Source organism: Sinocyclocheilus grahami, unplaced genomic scaffold (genome assembly GCF_001515645.1).
Source record: "Sinocyclocheilus grahami isolate Dianchi unplaced genomic scaffold, SAMN03320097.WGS_v1.1 scaffold23.1, whole genome shotgun sequence".
Classification (NCBI taxonomy): domain Eukaryota; kingdom Metazoa; phylum Chordata; class Actinopteri; order Cypriniformes; family Cyprinidae; genus Sinocyclocheilus; species Sinocyclocheilus grahami.
The window spans coordinates 720,937-737,617 of record NW_015505202.1 but is presented as its reverse complement, the minus strand read 5'-3'; the positions used below and the strand labels follow the sequence as shown (position 1 = coordinate 737,617).

The window sequence follows — 16,681 nt, the reverse complement described above, 5'->3', positions numbered from 1 at the left end:
TTCTTGCAGTTTAATTTGGAACTCTGAAAGACACATTAAGCGACATTCGGTATGACACTTTTGCAGAGACGCAAAGAAATCACTCTCAACCAACATGTTAATACCCAAAATGAAATCAGCCCACAGTGTAGGAGCAACTTATAAAACCAAAGAAATAAGATGACAAAAGTGAGGACAGGCCAAATAAAAGCAAGTAACCCTAGCAACAATATTTTGTTAAACTAAGGTTCGTCCTCATCTAGGATAAGGTTCTGCATGAAGAGGGAGACCACAACACAACATCACTCTAATCCTGCAACAGCTACAGAACAGACAATTCCACAGAGTACATGGAGAATGATTCAAAACATGATGTGTTTTATTTTATTCTTTGCCAGGTGGTTTTCCTCTTGTTGGTGAGGCGGACTATTGTTCATATGTGAACTGTAAGGAGGGTCAACAGTCACGCCAGCTCTGTTCCACAATGGCCGACACACGCTTCTCATACTCTCTCTTGTTTTCCTGATACAGCTGAGCTGCCTGGCTGTTGGCAGGGCTGTTTGGGTTCGGCTCATCCAGTAAAGACTGTGACAATGAAAGGCATGTTAACAACCTGAATAATGTCCTCACATTTTTACAGTACTATCAAAAAGGCATAAAGAAGAGTTTCAAGCAAAAATCATGCTAATTAAAACATTTAGTTTCAGGTTCCTACACATTTTCCAATTTCAAAATTCCATACTTTTCCAGACTCAAAAAAAGGCTTCTCTATAGATTTTCAGACAATATTTGAAAAATGAATTATTAAGGGTGTAATGATTAAAGGTCAAATTCACAATATGAATTGAATTTGATACTCTCCAACTACTACAAACCAGTGTTGTTATAGTACCGAATAAAATTTAACTTGTTTTCGGTACAAAAGCAAAAATATTTGTAGCATGTAGTCTAATTAAACATTGCTTTATAAAGGTCAAGTGAAACGTTTGTAATAAAATTAATAAACAAATGTATTATATAGAACAAGTGGCAAGTCTATAAGTTTGCCCCATCCACTGCAATGGTTATCACCAAGACAATCATTGCCATTTCAGATTCAGTCCCGCATTTTCTGCACTCTTGCAAAAACTCCAGTTATAATCAATGAATACATCTACACTGCACAATGAATCTCTTATTTGCATTTGTTTACATTTTGTTGGTTATAACGAAACCACACAGAACTTTAAGTGTGTATGCTGAATAAAAACTCATCATTCTGAGCAGTATTGAGAGTATTCTCACTAACTTAAACACGTCTGATTGGCCAGAGCGATCACACGTACCACCTTTCCTGCAGAATGACTGGTATCATTACATTTTTTAAATTTCAGTATTGACTTTGTACCGAAGTAGTGGAACTGTTGACAGCACTAATGAAGAAAAATTCAATTTGAATGTTTGTTTTAATTACTTATAAGACATACAAATTTGTTTCTTTAATTATAAAAAAGTGCTTTTCATTGCAAAATGATCCATCAGGAATGGAGTGAGACAAAAAATCTGCCAAGCACAGGGCAATGGTGACACCGGAATAGAAATAATAATAAAGTAATACAAATTTTTTTTTTAATATAAATTCTCAATTTTATAACGTAGGAAACAGAATGGGGCAACAGTGTGGAAACACAAACATTTCTCCATATTGTTTTCTTTTTTCCATACTTATCCAGAGATTAAAAAATACTAAAATAAAATGTTATACTTTTCCATACTGTGTTTGAACCCTGTAGTTTGTGCAAAAAAATCTGAAATAAGTGCAGACATATCATACCTGTATTGAGGTTAAAATTGAGGAAACATCATATGTTGGACTCCAGCGATTCTGAAGAATATCCAAACATATACTACCATCTGCATAAACTGACCAAAGAATTATATTTTATGGTCCACTGACACTTAATTCTTGCAATGTGATATATGTACACACTTATACTTAAGGAATCCAATATGCAAAGATGTTATAAATGCAATGATAGGATTTTATAAATGTAAAACTTACCATTAGGGTGAAACATTTTGGAGACAAACCGGACTGTAGGAGGTTTGTTTGGATATTCTTCTGTAAATTCTATTGTTAGTTTGAAAGTTCCTATGACAAGCAGAAAAAGAAAATATGAAGCAAAAACCATTTTCCACATGTAAACAAAAAGAACCCCACCATGCCAAATACCACTACACAATTATACAGTGGCACATTTAATCGGTTGTCGTTATTTGGAACCCAATGAGAAAATGTACAGTTTCTTACATGGGTTACTAGTGCAAATCCGACACACTTGGTAAATTAGGGAAAAAATGAAGATTATCTTAAATGGATACTGCATGACAGCATCACATCCATATGTTTGGAGAAGCAATTTAATGTAAAAATAAACGGCACTTTAATGGAACTTAAGAAAACAAGCAAAATAACAATGCATCTGGGGTGCAAGACACAAAATAATGAATACAGGGAAGGAGGGAGAAGCAATACACTCTATGCCAATTTGTAATATTCTGACTCCCAGGCCTTAGGCATGGGGCTTTGTGGGACAGACAGATCACGGTGTACCTTCGAACAATTACTGCTGACAAACTGGCACACAGTGTCAATAGGCAACACGTGAACTGCTTAATTAAAAGAACAAAGCACTTGCACTTGATAAAAAAGGGCCAATTCCAACATCTGGTACATTACAATTTTCAAGCTGGTTTTAAAAGGTCAGGTTTTCCAAGTGCAGTTATAAAGGCATGTTTCTGAAACATCTAAGCTTTCCGTACAAGACAATATATCATCCATCTTTAATGTTCTTGCAGTTTAATTTGGAACTCTGAAAGACACATTAAGCGACATTCGGTATGACACTTTTGCAGAGACGCAAAGAAATCACTCTCAACCAACATGTTAATACCCAAAATGAAATCAGCCCACAGTGTAGGAGCAACTTATAAAACCAAAGAAATAAGATGACAAAAGTGAGGACAGGCCAAATAAAAGCAAGTAACCCTAGCAACAATATTTTGTTAAACTAAGGTTCGTCCTCATCTAGGATAAGGTTCTGCATGAAGAGGGAGACCACAACACAACATCACTCTAATCCTGCAACAGCTACAGAACAGACAATTCTACCGAGTACATGGAGAATGATTCAAAACATGATGTGTTTTATTTTATTCTTTGCCAGGTGGTTTTCCTCTTGTTGGTGAGGCGGACTATTGTTCATATGTGAACTGTAAGGAGGGTCAACAGTCACGCCAGCTCTGTTCCACAATGGCCGACACACGCTTCTCATACTCTCTCTTGTTTTCCTGATACAGCTGAGCTGCCTGGCTGTTGGCAGGGCTGTTTGGGTTCGGCTCATCCAGTAAAGACTGTGACAATGAAAGGCATGTTAACAACCTGAATAATGTCCTCACATTTTTACAGTACTATCAAAAAGGCATAAAGAAGAGTTTCAAGCAAAAATCATGCTAATTAAAACATTTAGTTTCAGGTTCCTACACATTTTCCAATTTCAAAATTCCATACTTTTCCAGACTCAAAAAAAGGCTTCTCTATAGATTTTCAGACAATATTTGAAAAATGAATTATTAAGGGTGTAATGATTAAAGGTCAAATTCACAATATGAATTGAATTTGATACTCTCCAACTACTACAAACCAGTGTTGTTATAGTACCGAATAAAATTTAACTTGTTTTCGGTACAAAAGCAAAAATATTTGTAGCATGTAGTCTAATTAAACATTGCTTTATAAAGGTCAAGTGAAACGTTTGTAATAAAATTAATAAACAAATGTATTATATAGAACAAGTGGCAAGTCTATAAGTTTGCCCCATCCACTGCAATGGTTATCACCAAGACAATCATTGCCATTTCAGATTCAGTCCCGCATTTTCTGCACTCTTGCAAAAACTCCAGTTATAATCAATGAATACATCTACACTGCACAATGAATCTCTTATTTGCATTTGTTTACATTTTGTTGGTTATAACGAAACCACACAGAACTTTAAGTGTGTATGCTGAATAAAAACTCATCATTCTGAGCAGTATTGAGAGTATTCTCACTAACTTAAACACGTCTGATTGGCCAGAGCGATCACACGTACCACCTTTCCTGCAGAATGGCTGGTATCATTACATTTTTTAAATTTCAGTATTGACTTTGTACCGAAGTAGTGGAACTGTTGACAGCACTAATGAAGAAAAATTCAATTTGAATGTTTGTTTTAATTACTTATAAGACATACAAATTTGTTTCTTTAATTATAAAAAAGTGATTTTCATTGCAAAATGATCCATCAGGAATGGAGTGAGACAAAAAATCTGCCAAGCACAGGGCAATGGTGACACCGGAATAGAAATAATAATAAAGTAATACAAATTTTTTTTTTTATATAAATTCTCAATTTTATAACGTAGGAAACAGAATGGGGCAACAGTGTGGAAACACAAACATTTCTCCATATTGTTTTCTTTTTTCCATACTTATCCAGAGATTAAAAAATACTAAAATAAAATGTTATACTTTTCCATACTGTGTTTGAACCCTGTAGTTTGTGCAAAAAAATATATAAATTCTCAATTTTATAACGTAGGAAACAGAATGGGGCAACAGTGTGGAAACACAAACATTTCTCCATATTGTTTTCTTTTTTCCATACTTATCCAGAGATTAAAAAATACTAAAATAAAATGTTATACTTTTCCATACTGTGTTTGAACCCTGTAGTTTGTGCAAAAAAATCTGAAATAAGTGCAGACATATCATACCTGTATTGAGGTTAAAATTGAGGAAACATCATATGTTGGACTCCAGCGATTCTGAAGAATATCCAAACATATACTACCATCTGCATAAACTGACCAAAGAATTATATTTTATGGTCCACTGACACTTAATTCTTGCAATGTGATATATGTACACACTTATACTTAAGGAATCCAATATGCAAAGATGTTATAAATGCAATGATAGGATTTTATAAATGTAAAACTTACCATTAGGGTGAAACATTTTGGAGACAAACCGGACTGTAGGAGGTTTGTTTGGATATTCTTCTGTAAATTCTATTGTTAGTTTGAAAGTTCCTATGACAAGCAGAAAAAGAAAATATGAAGCAAAAACCATTTTCCACATGTAAACAAAAAGAACCCCACCATGCCAAATACCACTACACAATTATACAGTGGCACATTTAATCGGTTGTCGTTATTTGGAACCCAAAGCTCAACCCTTATTCAGCAGTCAGTGTGGTTTACATTATGACATATTAATCTGATCAAACGTAACAGTGAAGACATTTATAATGTTACTCACTTTGAATACAAATCATTTTAAAAAGTACTATAATTTTACGTAATATTTTTAAAATACAGCATTATACAAAGGTTTGGGGCCAGTAAGTTTTTATTAAAAAGAAATTGATACTTTTAGTCCGCAAGATCACATTAAATTGACCAAATGTGGCAGTAAAGACTGTCACATTTTGTCACATTGTAAAGACCTAAATACACTGTTACAAAAATGTTTTACTTCAAATGAATGCTGGTTTTTTTTTCAATTTATATTCATCCAAAAAAACAAAAACTACATATTAAGCAGCACTGATAATAGAGACATGTTTCATGAGCAGCATATGAAAATGACATCTGCAGGATCGTGTGAAACTGACTGTAGTAATGACTGTTGAAAATTCAGCATTGCCATCACATAAATAAATTACATTTTTCAATATATTAAAATAGAAAACAGTCATTATAAATAGTAATAATATTTTGCTGTGTCAACTGTAGCTATTTATCAAATAAATGCAACCTAGGTGAGCAAAAAATCTTTTTTTCTTAAATGAACCAAAATCTTTGAAGCCATTTCTCCAATTACCACATTAAAACTGAAAAAAATTAAAATGTCAAACAGCTAGTGTTTTCTTGACTTACCATCTTCAAAGGGTGTTCCTTCAGGGCTGTAGGCAGAAGAAATGGGTCAACATGTCAGGTTACACAGAACACTTGGCATGACAGCAAGAAACAAAGCCAAAGCACTGGCCAACGTGCAACAGACCTGCGCATTACTATAATCCAAAAATAACAAAGTACACAGTCTACGGATATGACATTATAACCTGTTTCCAACACAACACACAGCTCTATTCAGGACACTCAACGATCAAATAACCAGCACCTCTTATGGGGGACCATTGGCCATCTGGCCTATTTAAAACTGCTTATATTACCGCTAACAAGCTAGATGTTATCTTACAGACCTCAAAAAGTCCGAGACAAACAAAATTGTCAGTGTGTTCTGTTTACTGCTCATCGCTGTCAAAAAAAAGGCAAATGATACAAACCCAAAAATGACAGCGTTCCAGACCATGATGTTGTTTTCCGACGGGGCTCCGCTAACTCCTGCCGGTGGATCCTCCTGGAGACTGAAAAACAAGTTACCCGGAGAAGTTACATTACATATACTACACCTACACCACGACAACACTAAATACCGCACACATGACATCCAAATACATGATCGGAGAGGGATAATGACATTTATAAATGGCTATTGTGAGGGGGGGGGAGTCGCCATGTTAAAGCCCGAGAGCAGCCGGTGTTCAAAACGCTACCAAGGGCCTTTAGCATTTTGTGTGCCGCTAACCGTTTAAAGTCTCTCATCAGACGCCGTCTTGCTGGGGTTGACATGGTTTAATTGGATAGCCAAGACGTAAACATAAGGTATCGACGTTGTTACTTTGAATCAGGTTCAATTCTTTTAGTTCAACAGACGTCGGTTTCGTCGATTCGGTTAAACATCGATGTTAGCCGAATAGCCGTTCGCTCGGATCCTCCTCCTCCTCCTCCTGCCTGTTCTCTCTAGCAGCCGGTGTTCAAAACGCTACCAAGGGCCTTTAGCATTTTGTGTGCCGCTAACCGTTTAAAGTCTCTCATCAGACGCCGTCTTGCTGGGGTTGACATGGTTTAATTGGATAGCCAAGACGTAAACATAAGGTATCGACGTTGTTACTTCGAATCAGGTTCAATTCTTTTAGTTCAACAGACGTCGGTTTCGTCGATTCGGTTAAACATCGATGTTAGCCGAATAGCCGTTCGCTCGGATCCTCCTCCTCCTCCTCCTCCTGCCTGTTCTCTCTACTAAGCCGCCGCCAGTCGGGCTCTCTGGGACTGGACCATACCAACATAAAGTGGGGGAGAAGCAACTGTGCGATTAAATAAAAGTGAGCTCTTTCACACAACTGTAAACCTATTCGTGGTTTATCATTAGAAGAGAACATGTGTGACTGGCTTTATTAATTCGAGTGATTTTGATTAATAAGAAAAACAGATATGGTTAAAGCCGTTTAGAGAAAAACCTTCAAACACGTACAGTTGTAGCAGCCTGGCGTAGTTACGTCATGGGTTTGACAGACGTGGTGAGTACAGGAGCAAACATTTAATAGTGTAAATTGAAGTGGAGTACGAAAAATATGTGTGAACAGTGTTAACTCAATAGTATTTTTGCTTATATTACGAATTGCTAAGGTGCAAGAAATTAAATGACTCGAAATTAATAGTAAAATATATTTATTGTCATTATTATTATTCGAATACATTCCTCACAGATCGACCTGGTGTGGATTAAGTCTTGTTGTAAAATTTTGATCAGTATCACAATGACTTTATCTTTTTTTCCTGAGTAACCTGTGCTGTTTATTAAAATTGCGTGTTCTTCACAGTGTACAATTTTAAGGTACAAAACAAAAACTTACATATAGTGATATTTAAAAAAAAATATGAGTTTAAAATTTACACCCAAGATATTGTAACATTGTTGAAGTGAAACATAATTACAGTGTATTTGTTAAAATGCTGAGGTTAGCATTTTTGTTAAGTAAAAATATCAGCGTTCATGCTTCTCAAAGCATGAACATTAAAAAACATAAAAAATATCTTCTTTCTATTAGGAAACAAAATCCTTAACTGTTAGATTAGCTATTGAACCGAAGGCAGGCTCTCCAGGAAGGAACTCCCCTAGAACGTATGACAGCAGCATCTATGGACATACACACACACAAAGAATTTAAATGTTAATCTGGATATACGTTTCAAAATGGATTTGAACTTCATAACAATCTTAGCAAGAGTCCTCACATAAACCAGTTTCTTGTTCTCCTCTGTGTCCTGGAAGATCTTGAACAAAGTTTCAACATCAGTCTTCTTGAGGATTAAAGCGTTTGAATCTAAAACCACCACAACAATTACTGCATATTGGTAAAGATGAAAGAATCATTAAAAAATGAGAGGGTCTTGGTCTTTACCAAGGCATGGGAAAATATTGCACATACATTTTGAATTTATAAGCTGCAAAGCCTTCTCCTTGGTCGCGTGTTTCTCCTCACTGTCACGTGGCGGCTGGATGGGCACATTTCCCTCTGGCCATACATTCTCCTGGAAATTGTCAATATAGGATGCAATATGAGCTTCGGTGGGATGCATCCTTTTTAAAAAGTTGTTTATTTTCCTGCATGGGAGGAAAGCTTATGATTATCTCCTCATACTGTTAAATATATTTGGTGTTTGAATAAATATGAAATGGGATACTTACTTTTTTAACAAAGGCTGGACTGCTTTTAGAATGGCATCAACAATGTTAATGAGGACTGAGTTACCTGAAGATGGTAAAGACAAACATTGAATGGCAAAGTAAATCAGTTTTTAGTTTCAGTTCTTGGTGATCCAAGAAAAGCCAAACAGGACAAGGAAGTTACATCATACCAGTTATTTCCTTAAGTAACTCAAATATGGCTTTTGTAGCCTCGACTTGCTCCCAGTTGGTCTGAGGCTCCTTTTTCTGAGCCTGTGGCTGATTTGCCATCTCTTCCTTGAGCTGTCCAGTTTTCTCTTTTACTTTGAACTTTTGTGATCCATTTGACTTTTTGTGAGTTAACTTTTCTTTTTTGTTTGTTTTCTCCCCAGACTGAATACTTCTAAAGCCGTCATCTGAGTCAGACTCTACGCCTTCAGTATGGTTCATGACTGAGCTTGAGATATCATTGGAGTGTCCTGAAGGACTAACTAATTTTGACCTATTAACAAAGACATCGAAACTTTCAGCAAGACTCTCCTGTCCATCTGAAACCCCATCCTGTTCATCAGAGGTCTGATCTTCCATATCCGGTTCTCTATTTCTGAAGGTGTCAGTCTCTTCACGAGGGTTACAAAACCTAACGTTTGTAGCTATTGGCCCTTCTACAATGCCCTCCTTTGGCTCTTCATCTGTGTCGATGCAGGCTGGCTGTGCTATTGGTCCACTGTGATGTCCTGAGGCTCCTGCTTCATCAAGCTTATCTTCTCCTCTGGGGTTATGGGACTGGGAAAAAACATAGTATCACCAGAGGGTGGCAGTATTCTCAATAATTTACCTTGTGCTGAAGCTAAAGGTATACTGTACGTCTACTGTAAATCAACAAACTTTAGCTCTTTTGATAAGACATCATATCTTGATGTATATATATATATATATATATTGATCCAAATATATTAAATATTGATCAAAAGTTTGGGGTTGGTAACAGCATGAACATTTTTTAATCTTAATTATTCCAAACTTTTGACCTGTAGTGTATGCTGTAAATCAACTAAATTTAGCTCTATTTGGACAAGATTTCAAATCTTGCTGTATTTTTATTGATCCAAATATATGAAATATTGATATAAATACACTACCGTTCAAATGTTTTAAAAGAAGTCTCTCATGCTCACCCAGGCTGGATTTATTTTTTATCAAAAATATAGTTAAGACAGTAATATTGTGAAATGTTATTACAAAATAGTATTACAATTTAAAATAACTGTTTCTATTTTAATTTATTTCAAAATGTAATTTATTCATTTGCTGGCAAAGCTGAATTTTCAGCAGCCATTACTCCAGTGTCACATAACACTCCAGAAATCATTCTAATATGCTGATTTGCTGCTCAAGAAACATGAACTATTATTAATGTTGAAAACAGTTGTGCTGGCTAATATTTTCTTTTTTGTACCTTTATTCAATTTAATGCATCCTTGCGGCGTAAAAGTATAGTAGTAGTAATTTATTTTTATTGCCATGTCAGCATCTAAAGCTATTTTCACAACAAAAACTGAGTTGGAATAATACAAGAGTTACATAAACACAAAATGAAAAACAAATAAACACAAAAATACAGCAGTTAAAATGATGCAAGATTTTTTTAATTGAGTAAAAGAATTAATTCATTTTGAAAAAAATCTTACTGAACCTAAACTTTTAAACAGTAGCGTTTCATCAGTTTCATCATCAGATTTCCATTAAGCTATTGACCTAAAATCTGTTTTTACCTCATCCTCATCTTGGCCAGGAGTAAGAAAGCTTGCAAGTCCATTCAGAAAACTCCAGACACCTCCTTTATGTTCCTTATTACTCAACAGCTGTGCAATGGGACACAAGAACTGGAATACAGGCTGAGTGTGACCAAGTTGTGCATCAGAAACCAGCTCCTGACGGGAAATGAGAGGAAAACATTGCCAAGTATTTATTTCTACTTCTTTAATTCTAGACAGTGTGTGTGTGACAGCTTACTTGCAAAAAGTGCTCCAAGGCTGATCTAACTTCTTCTGCATATGCACCATCAAGATCCTTCTTTGTTTTCTCTACTATTGCAGATACAGAGGGTAAAGTTGAACTATCCTTAAAAATAACAGCAATAAGAGAAGGAAAAAAAAGATTTTAAAGCAAGCAGCTACATACATAAATCAATAATAAATAATGAGTAAAATATAAATGACTATAATACAAAATAGTCTGGGTTTCGATAGAACAGATGCATTGAAGATTCCTCACCATTTCCTCTCTCACTTGCCAGAGGCTGTGGAAATGAAGTATATCTGATTGGGTCCTTTTCACATCCCAGTTGAGATTCTCAGGGTTATTTCTCTCCTCCAGGTGAACCGTGAAACACAGCTCTTCATTTTCCTTCTGAACCTAAGATAATGTTTTTTTTTGTTTTAATTATTCAACTCAACTTAGCTTGCATGTTGTTTAGCTTTCTTTGTTTTAAAATATGCCTCACATTTGTAACACGGACTGCCCACTTCCCCACCCGCCACATCTCATAGGAAAGCTTAAACTCCATCATATCCTCTTGGACATTTGTTGTTAGGTAAACATCCGTTTCACTGTCCTTTTAAAAGAAAGCACAGCCAAACTTAGTTGTACTGAAAAGCGTTGTAAATGAATTTAATATGCACATTTTCCATACATAATCCGAGTCCATGCAGCTTTTAATGGAGCCCTCTCTGCTGCTTGCACCATCATCTTCAATAACAGCAGATCTTCGTGACGATAAAGCCCTCTGTAAAAGCTCTTGCTCCTTCTTATGTTTTTTCTTTTTGGCTTTCTTTGGCTTGACCTTATCAACAAATTTAGAAAATCGTTCTTTGATCCTATTGCCTGCTTAAATAACAGTGAAAAAAGTAATTAAATTACACTTTATTACATTATTAATTTACACTTACTGCTCATAAATCAAATTACTAAAATGAAAGAGAAAGATACATCACCCTTCTTCTTTTCTTTTCTGTCTACAGACCGAGCATCCTCTGCTTCATCTGTCAATCTGTGGAATTTGTGGAAACCAGAACGAGGCCACCAAATGAGATTAATATGATAAATATGCCTAAACTATATGTTTTTGAGACGACTTACACTTCTGCTTCTTCACTTCCCACAGAAGATGGTCTGCCTTCCCTATCTGAGTTTAGCAGGTCTCCTGTTGAGCTTTTAGAGGTTACTCTATCCAGCTGCAAAACTACCATCTGATTCAGGTTGTCTGGATTACAGAGGCATGTCACAAGCACATCAAGAGCTAGAGATGGACAAAAGGAGTAACAAAGAATCAGTGTATTAGTAGAAAATACACAATACAATTAGAACAGCACAAAAATAACTTAAACATTACTATTCAAAGGGTTGGGGTCTGCTCTACTTCTAAAATAATTCTGGGTAACACTTTACAATGAGGTTCCCTTAGTTAATGTTAGTTAATGTATTAATGAACATGAACAAACAATGAACAATACATTTATTACACTATTTATTCATCTTTGTTCATGTTAATGAAAATAGTTATTCGTTGTTAGTTCATGTTAATTCACAGTGCATTAACTAATGTTTACAAGCACAGCTTTTTATTTTAATAATGCATTAGTAAATGCTGAAATTAACGTTAACTAAGATTAATAAATGCTGTAGAAGTATTTTTCATTCTTAGTTCATGTTAACTAAAGTAGTTAACTAATGTTAACTAATGAACCTTATTGTAAAGTGTTACCGAATCCTGAAACAAATGTATCACAGTTTCCTCAAAAATATTAAGCAGTACACGTTTTCAACATTGATAATAAAAGGAAATGTTTCTTGATCACAAAATCAGCATATTAGAATTGAAGTAATGATGCTGAAGATTCAGCTTTGCATCATAGGAATAAATTGCACTTTACTGTTTTAAATTGTAATAATATTTCACATAATTTTTTACTGCATTTTTGATCAGATAAGTGCAGCCTTGAAGAGAATATGTTAAAAAAGACAGTAAAGATTTTTGTAAAAGACCATTTAGAAGCACCAACAATCATGATTTGGTATACAAAAAAAACAAACATATTGATTAAAAAAAATCTTATTGATTTACAATTAATTCTATAAAATAAATTTAATTTTGAATTTATATTAAATATGATGTTGGAGGCAGTTAGAGAAATAATTCACTCTTTGTCGCCATAACCATTTTGGACAAAGGTAAGATCAGTTGTACTGACATCCATCAGTACTGACGCACACAAAAATGAAGATGAACAAGTTTGTAGAAAGTGACATGTTGAGACAAGCCTTAAAGCATTGAGTGGCAAAGTAACATTTGTTTCAGAGATACTGTCCTAAACATAATGAATGCTACAAATGTTGATGCCAGACAACTGATGAATGTTCTGATCATTAGAAAGATCATTAGAAATGATTTAGCACAAAGCTCAGTAGGACTAACCTTTTGTAGCAACAATCTCAATTAGGACACACCGGTAGAGTTTTGCTTCCCAAAGGTACTCAGGAAAAAGGTTTCGCACCAGAGCTTCAGAGAAGGTTCTGAGGACTGCCATCTCCTCAGATCTTGAACCGAACACTGGAGAACTGAAACAGATAAACAAATAAACAAGACAGTTTTCATAATGACTCATTTTATTAGCAGTATTCCTGGAACTGCATCAGGTGATCAGTCATAGGTTAGGATAGAAAGTCCATGAGTTTTGGCAGAAATTCTTTGATTTTAAAATATGAGCTCAAGAATCATAAGGCCCAGTTGCTGTGCTGATAGAAAAGGAAGAAAAATAATGAAAAGATAGTGATGTCACTCATGTCATAATATTATACAATATTCTCAGAATAAATTAGGCATAATGACACAGACAAACTTGCTCACCCATCTGACTGCTTTGCATTACGCAGGTGCTGAGTGAAGATCCTAATACAACCCACACTGGTAACAGACAGATCGAAGTTCATTGCCTTGCAAATGACTCTCTCGACAACCAGGTTAAACTCCCTCTGTAGTGTCCTATGAAGGGGCTGACTGTCGCCAAATTCTGGGACCGTGTACCACGGCTGGACCAGGTGAGCATAGGCACATTTAAAGACTACAAAAACATAAATAAATAAATTTAATCATGCACAACTGCAATGATCTCCTTGTAAAACCATGTATGTCTCTTTTGGTGAGGAAATTAACAGGGTATAAATGCCACACAAACCTATGAAACATTACCATATTACCTGATCCTCAGCTTCCTGTTCTATGTCATGTTTACAACAAATTTCATGGTCATGTCAAGAAATTTCCTTCAGTCACTATCTCCAGACATGCTTGAGAGGCACAATGGGGGTGAAGCTTGCGAACAACAAAATTATTATTTACCCTGGAGAAGTGACCTCTGTACATTTGGATATTGCATTGCCTGAGACACAGTTTGTCCAGTTCTGGTAGCATCAATCTCATCAGTGACACCAACATGGTGACCTTTCTTTTTCTGAAACAGGAGGATTAAGGTGCAAGGGATCAAACTCCAGTAATTTCACTGATATCAGAGTCATGAATACAGAAATTAGGTCACTCAGTAAGAGCTTTTGCTTTCTGGAAGACCCTGTGTACAGAAATAAGGAACTAAACGTAATCTGATGATTTCTTTGGACATGAAAACTAATTCTGCTATGTAGCCTACTATAGTAATGATGTGTCCAAATGCTTCCCACAGTTCTGCCTAATAGTTTACTATATTGTTATGTATCCATTTACAATAACCATTACAGGTATGTATTCAATTGCACTGCTGGAAAATCCGATTTAGGCTAGAACAGGGGTGCCCACACTCGGTCCTGGAGGGCCGGTGTCCTGCAGAGTTTAGCTCCAACCCTAATCAAACACACCTGAAGCAGCTAATCAAGCTCTTACTAGGCATACTAAAAACTTCCAAGCAGGTGTGTTGAGGCAAGCGGGAGCTAAACTCTGCAGGACACCGGCCCTCCAGGACCGAGTTTGGGCACCCCTGGGCTAGAAGTTTTGTTTTGGGACACAGACAATGGTTTCTAGCTGGTCTGCAATGGTTATTTACATTGTGTAAGCTGCAAGACCATAAGTCAAGCAAGAAACCAGCTGGTCAGTCCAGTCCAACAGGTTTTTGGAACATGACAGTTGGTCAACCATTTAATGACCGGCTTGAACCAGCTAATGGAAACTTTTTGTTCCAAAACATATAGTAGTTTAATTAGATTTTCCAACAGGACAGTGTCAACCACTCTATACACATGTTCAAAGTAAGAATAAGAATAAAAATAAGAATAGTTTGGCAGAAATATTATTCTTAATGTTCTCAAGTCACCTACGTTAAAATATGCAGGACCGCCGGATTAATATTGTTACCTGTCGTTCTGTTTCTTCAGATGTATCATCCGTCTGAGTGCTTGTTTCACGGTCTTGCTTTTTGAAAGGGAAATTTAAAAAGCATAAAAAACAAAAGAAGGCTTGTGTCCATATTTGTCCAAACTCTGAGAAGTACCAAACAAGTACAAATATAATGGCGACGTAGCTCCGCCAAGTGTGCATTGTTAAAAAGGTCCAGGTTCAGAAAGAAATTATTTTGCATTAGATTGCTTAATTCGTCCACTTAAACGCAACACATTATCCCTCTCCTCTGCTTTCATCCAGACAGACGAGACTCGTACTGAATGCAGAAACGAAAGGCAAGTGTTTATGGTTTGAGCAACTTCCGATTGTAATGTGATCGGTGCACTTGAAGGTGTAGCATTTTGCCCTCCATAGAGCTTCTGCGGAATCTTTACTATAATCTGCTTTCTGTAGTAGGTAATGCATGTATGGTGCAGCTCAACAGTAATTTCATAAACAAATCGTTATCGTTCACTTTCAACTTTTCAAGTAGCATTATTCACTTTACTATAAAGAAAGTAAAGCACGCACCATGCTATAACATCAAGCATATGGTGAAGTACTTCACTCATTTGCCTTTCTTCTGTGGCGCGCACTCCGTGCCAAAATCAAACGTTCGAACGACCGACCGACCGACCGATCGAACGTCAAACCAAACGTCTATCCGAACGTCTTGAGCTTTGTGAGTCTTACACTGCAGGTGACCCACGTGTAGACTTGTGCCGGTATTCGGTGATGCGATATATCACGTTAATGAATATGCACGGTATTGTTATCGTGGGCACTTCTAAATACCGTGAATAATTATATATAACAAATTATTCAGAATTTTGAATGCATTTTAAGAATACTTTTCCCATCAACTGGTCAAAATGCACAACACCGCTGTATGCTGCATGAAAGATGTGTGTGCACTTGATGTAAACAAGCGCGGACGAGAAGCACCTGGCGGAACATGTGAGAGGCGCTCTGGATGAAAGCGCACTTTCACTCTCTGACAGCAGATGGCGCTAAACTGCAGAAATAATAATAATAATTATAATAATAATAATTCATTTAAATGCAGCCGTAACCCCGGAAGCCCTGTAAACAAAGCAGCTGCTCTAACTTCTGTTTCTGAATCATTTTAAAATGATTTAAACAGCCATTCAGATTTGTGTATTTGCTATGATGTTCATCACAGCGCCAAATACTTCAATATTTAGACTTAATAGGCTATTTATTTTCCAATTTTTTTTACATTTTAATCTGGACTACAACATGCCCTAGATATTGTTTGAAAGTGTTTTGATTCTTTATTGTTCGGTCACACTTTACATTAGGGCTTCATTAGTTAACATTAGTTAATTCATTAGTTAACAAACTGCCAATGAAAAATTCTTCTGAACATTCATTAATCTTAGGTATTCCAATATTTAATCCAATATTTAATAACAGGTTGTTAAAATCGAAAGTTGCAACTGTGTTATTTAATGAGCTAACATGAACTGCAGATGAAAATTAGCCTGAATGACTAAATCTGGCACATTTACATAGTAGACTTGGTTACTCATGTTAATTAATGTGTATTGTCCCTTTAAAAAAAAAAAAAAAAACTAAGACTTGTATTTTTTTAAACAAAGATTAATAATTTATGTAGCAAATGTAGCTATTGCTCATTGTGAATGTTAATGCAT

General features: G+C 35.8%; 3 protein-coding genes across 6 annotated transcripts; all 3 read right to left on the bottom strand.

The window, feature by feature from the left end:
* Positions 1 to 68: 68 nt before the first annotated feature.
* Positions 69 to 2,165, bottom strand: LOC107560466 (ubiquitin-conjugating enzyme E2 A-like). Its single transcript, XM_016244653.1, has 3 exons — positions 2,021 to 2,165; positions 1,793 to 1,881; positions 69 to 564 (listed from the first exon to the last, which is right to left on the bottom strand). The coding sequence occupies exons 1-3, from the start codon at positions 2,157 to 2,159 to the stop codon at positions 436 to 438; spliced, it is 357 nt and encodes a 118-aa protein (XP_016100139.1). The 5' UTR covers positions 2,160 to 2,165; the 3' UTR covers positions 69 to 435.
* Positions 2,166 to 2,876: 711 nt separating this feature from the next.
* LOC107560437 (ubiquitin-conjugating enzyme E2 A) lies at positions 2,877 to 7,172 on the bottom strand. Of its 2 annotated transcripts, none has more exons than XM_016244629.1 (6): positions 6,929 to 7,172; positions 6,354 to 6,434; positions 5,944 to 5,969; positions 5,005 to 5,094; positions 4,777 to 4,865; positions 2,877 to 3,372 (listed from the first exon to the last, which is right to left on the bottom strand). In XM_016244629.1, the coding sequence occupies exons 1-6, from the start codon at positions 6,970 to 6,972 to the stop codon at positions 3,244 to 3,246; spliced, it is 459 nt and encodes a 152-aa protein (XP_016100115.1). In that variant the 5' UTR covers positions 6,973 to 7,172; the 3' UTR covers positions 2,877 to 3,243. The 2 variants fall into 2 exon arrangements, with proteins under 2 accessions (XP_016100115.1, XP_016100107.1); XM_016244621.1 differs by lacking the exon at positions 6,929 to 7,172 and adding an exon at positions 6,656 to 6,861.
* A 431-nt stretch (positions 7,173 to 7,603) lies between these two features.
* Positions 7,604 to 15,666, bottom strand: LOC107561523 (uncharacterized). 3 transcript variants are annotated; one of them, XM_016245996.1, is made up of 16 exons: positions 14,982 to 15,307; positions 13,980 to 14,091; positions 13,488 to 13,701; positions 13,056 to 13,198; positions 11,720 to 11,879; positions 11,575 to 11,630; positions 11,274 to 11,464; positions 11,085 to 11,195; positions 10,856 to 10,996; positions 10,595 to 10,702; positions 10,354 to 10,512; positions 8,770 to 9,364; positions 8,600 to 8,663; positions 8,340 to 8,515; positions 8,146 to 8,234; positions 7,604 to 8,047 (listed from the first exon to the last, which is right to left on the bottom strand). In XM_016245996.1, the coding sequence occupies exons 1-16, from the start codon at positions 15,162 to 15,164 to the stop codon at positions 7,955 to 7,957; spliced, it is 2,595 nt and encodes an 864-aa protein (XP_016101482.1). In that variant the 5' UTR covers positions 15,165 to 15,307; the 3' UTR covers positions 7,604 to 7,954. The 3 variants fall into 3 exon arrangements, with proteins under 3 accessions (XP_016101482.1, XP_016101488.1, XP_016101475.1); XM_016246002.1 differs by adding an exon at positions 15,537 to 15,666 and having other exon boundaries at positions 7,940 to 8,234; positions 14,982 to 15,038; XM_016245989.1 differs by having other exon boundaries at positions 7,940 to 8,234.
* Positions 15,667 to 16,681: the final 1,015 nt, after the last annotated feature.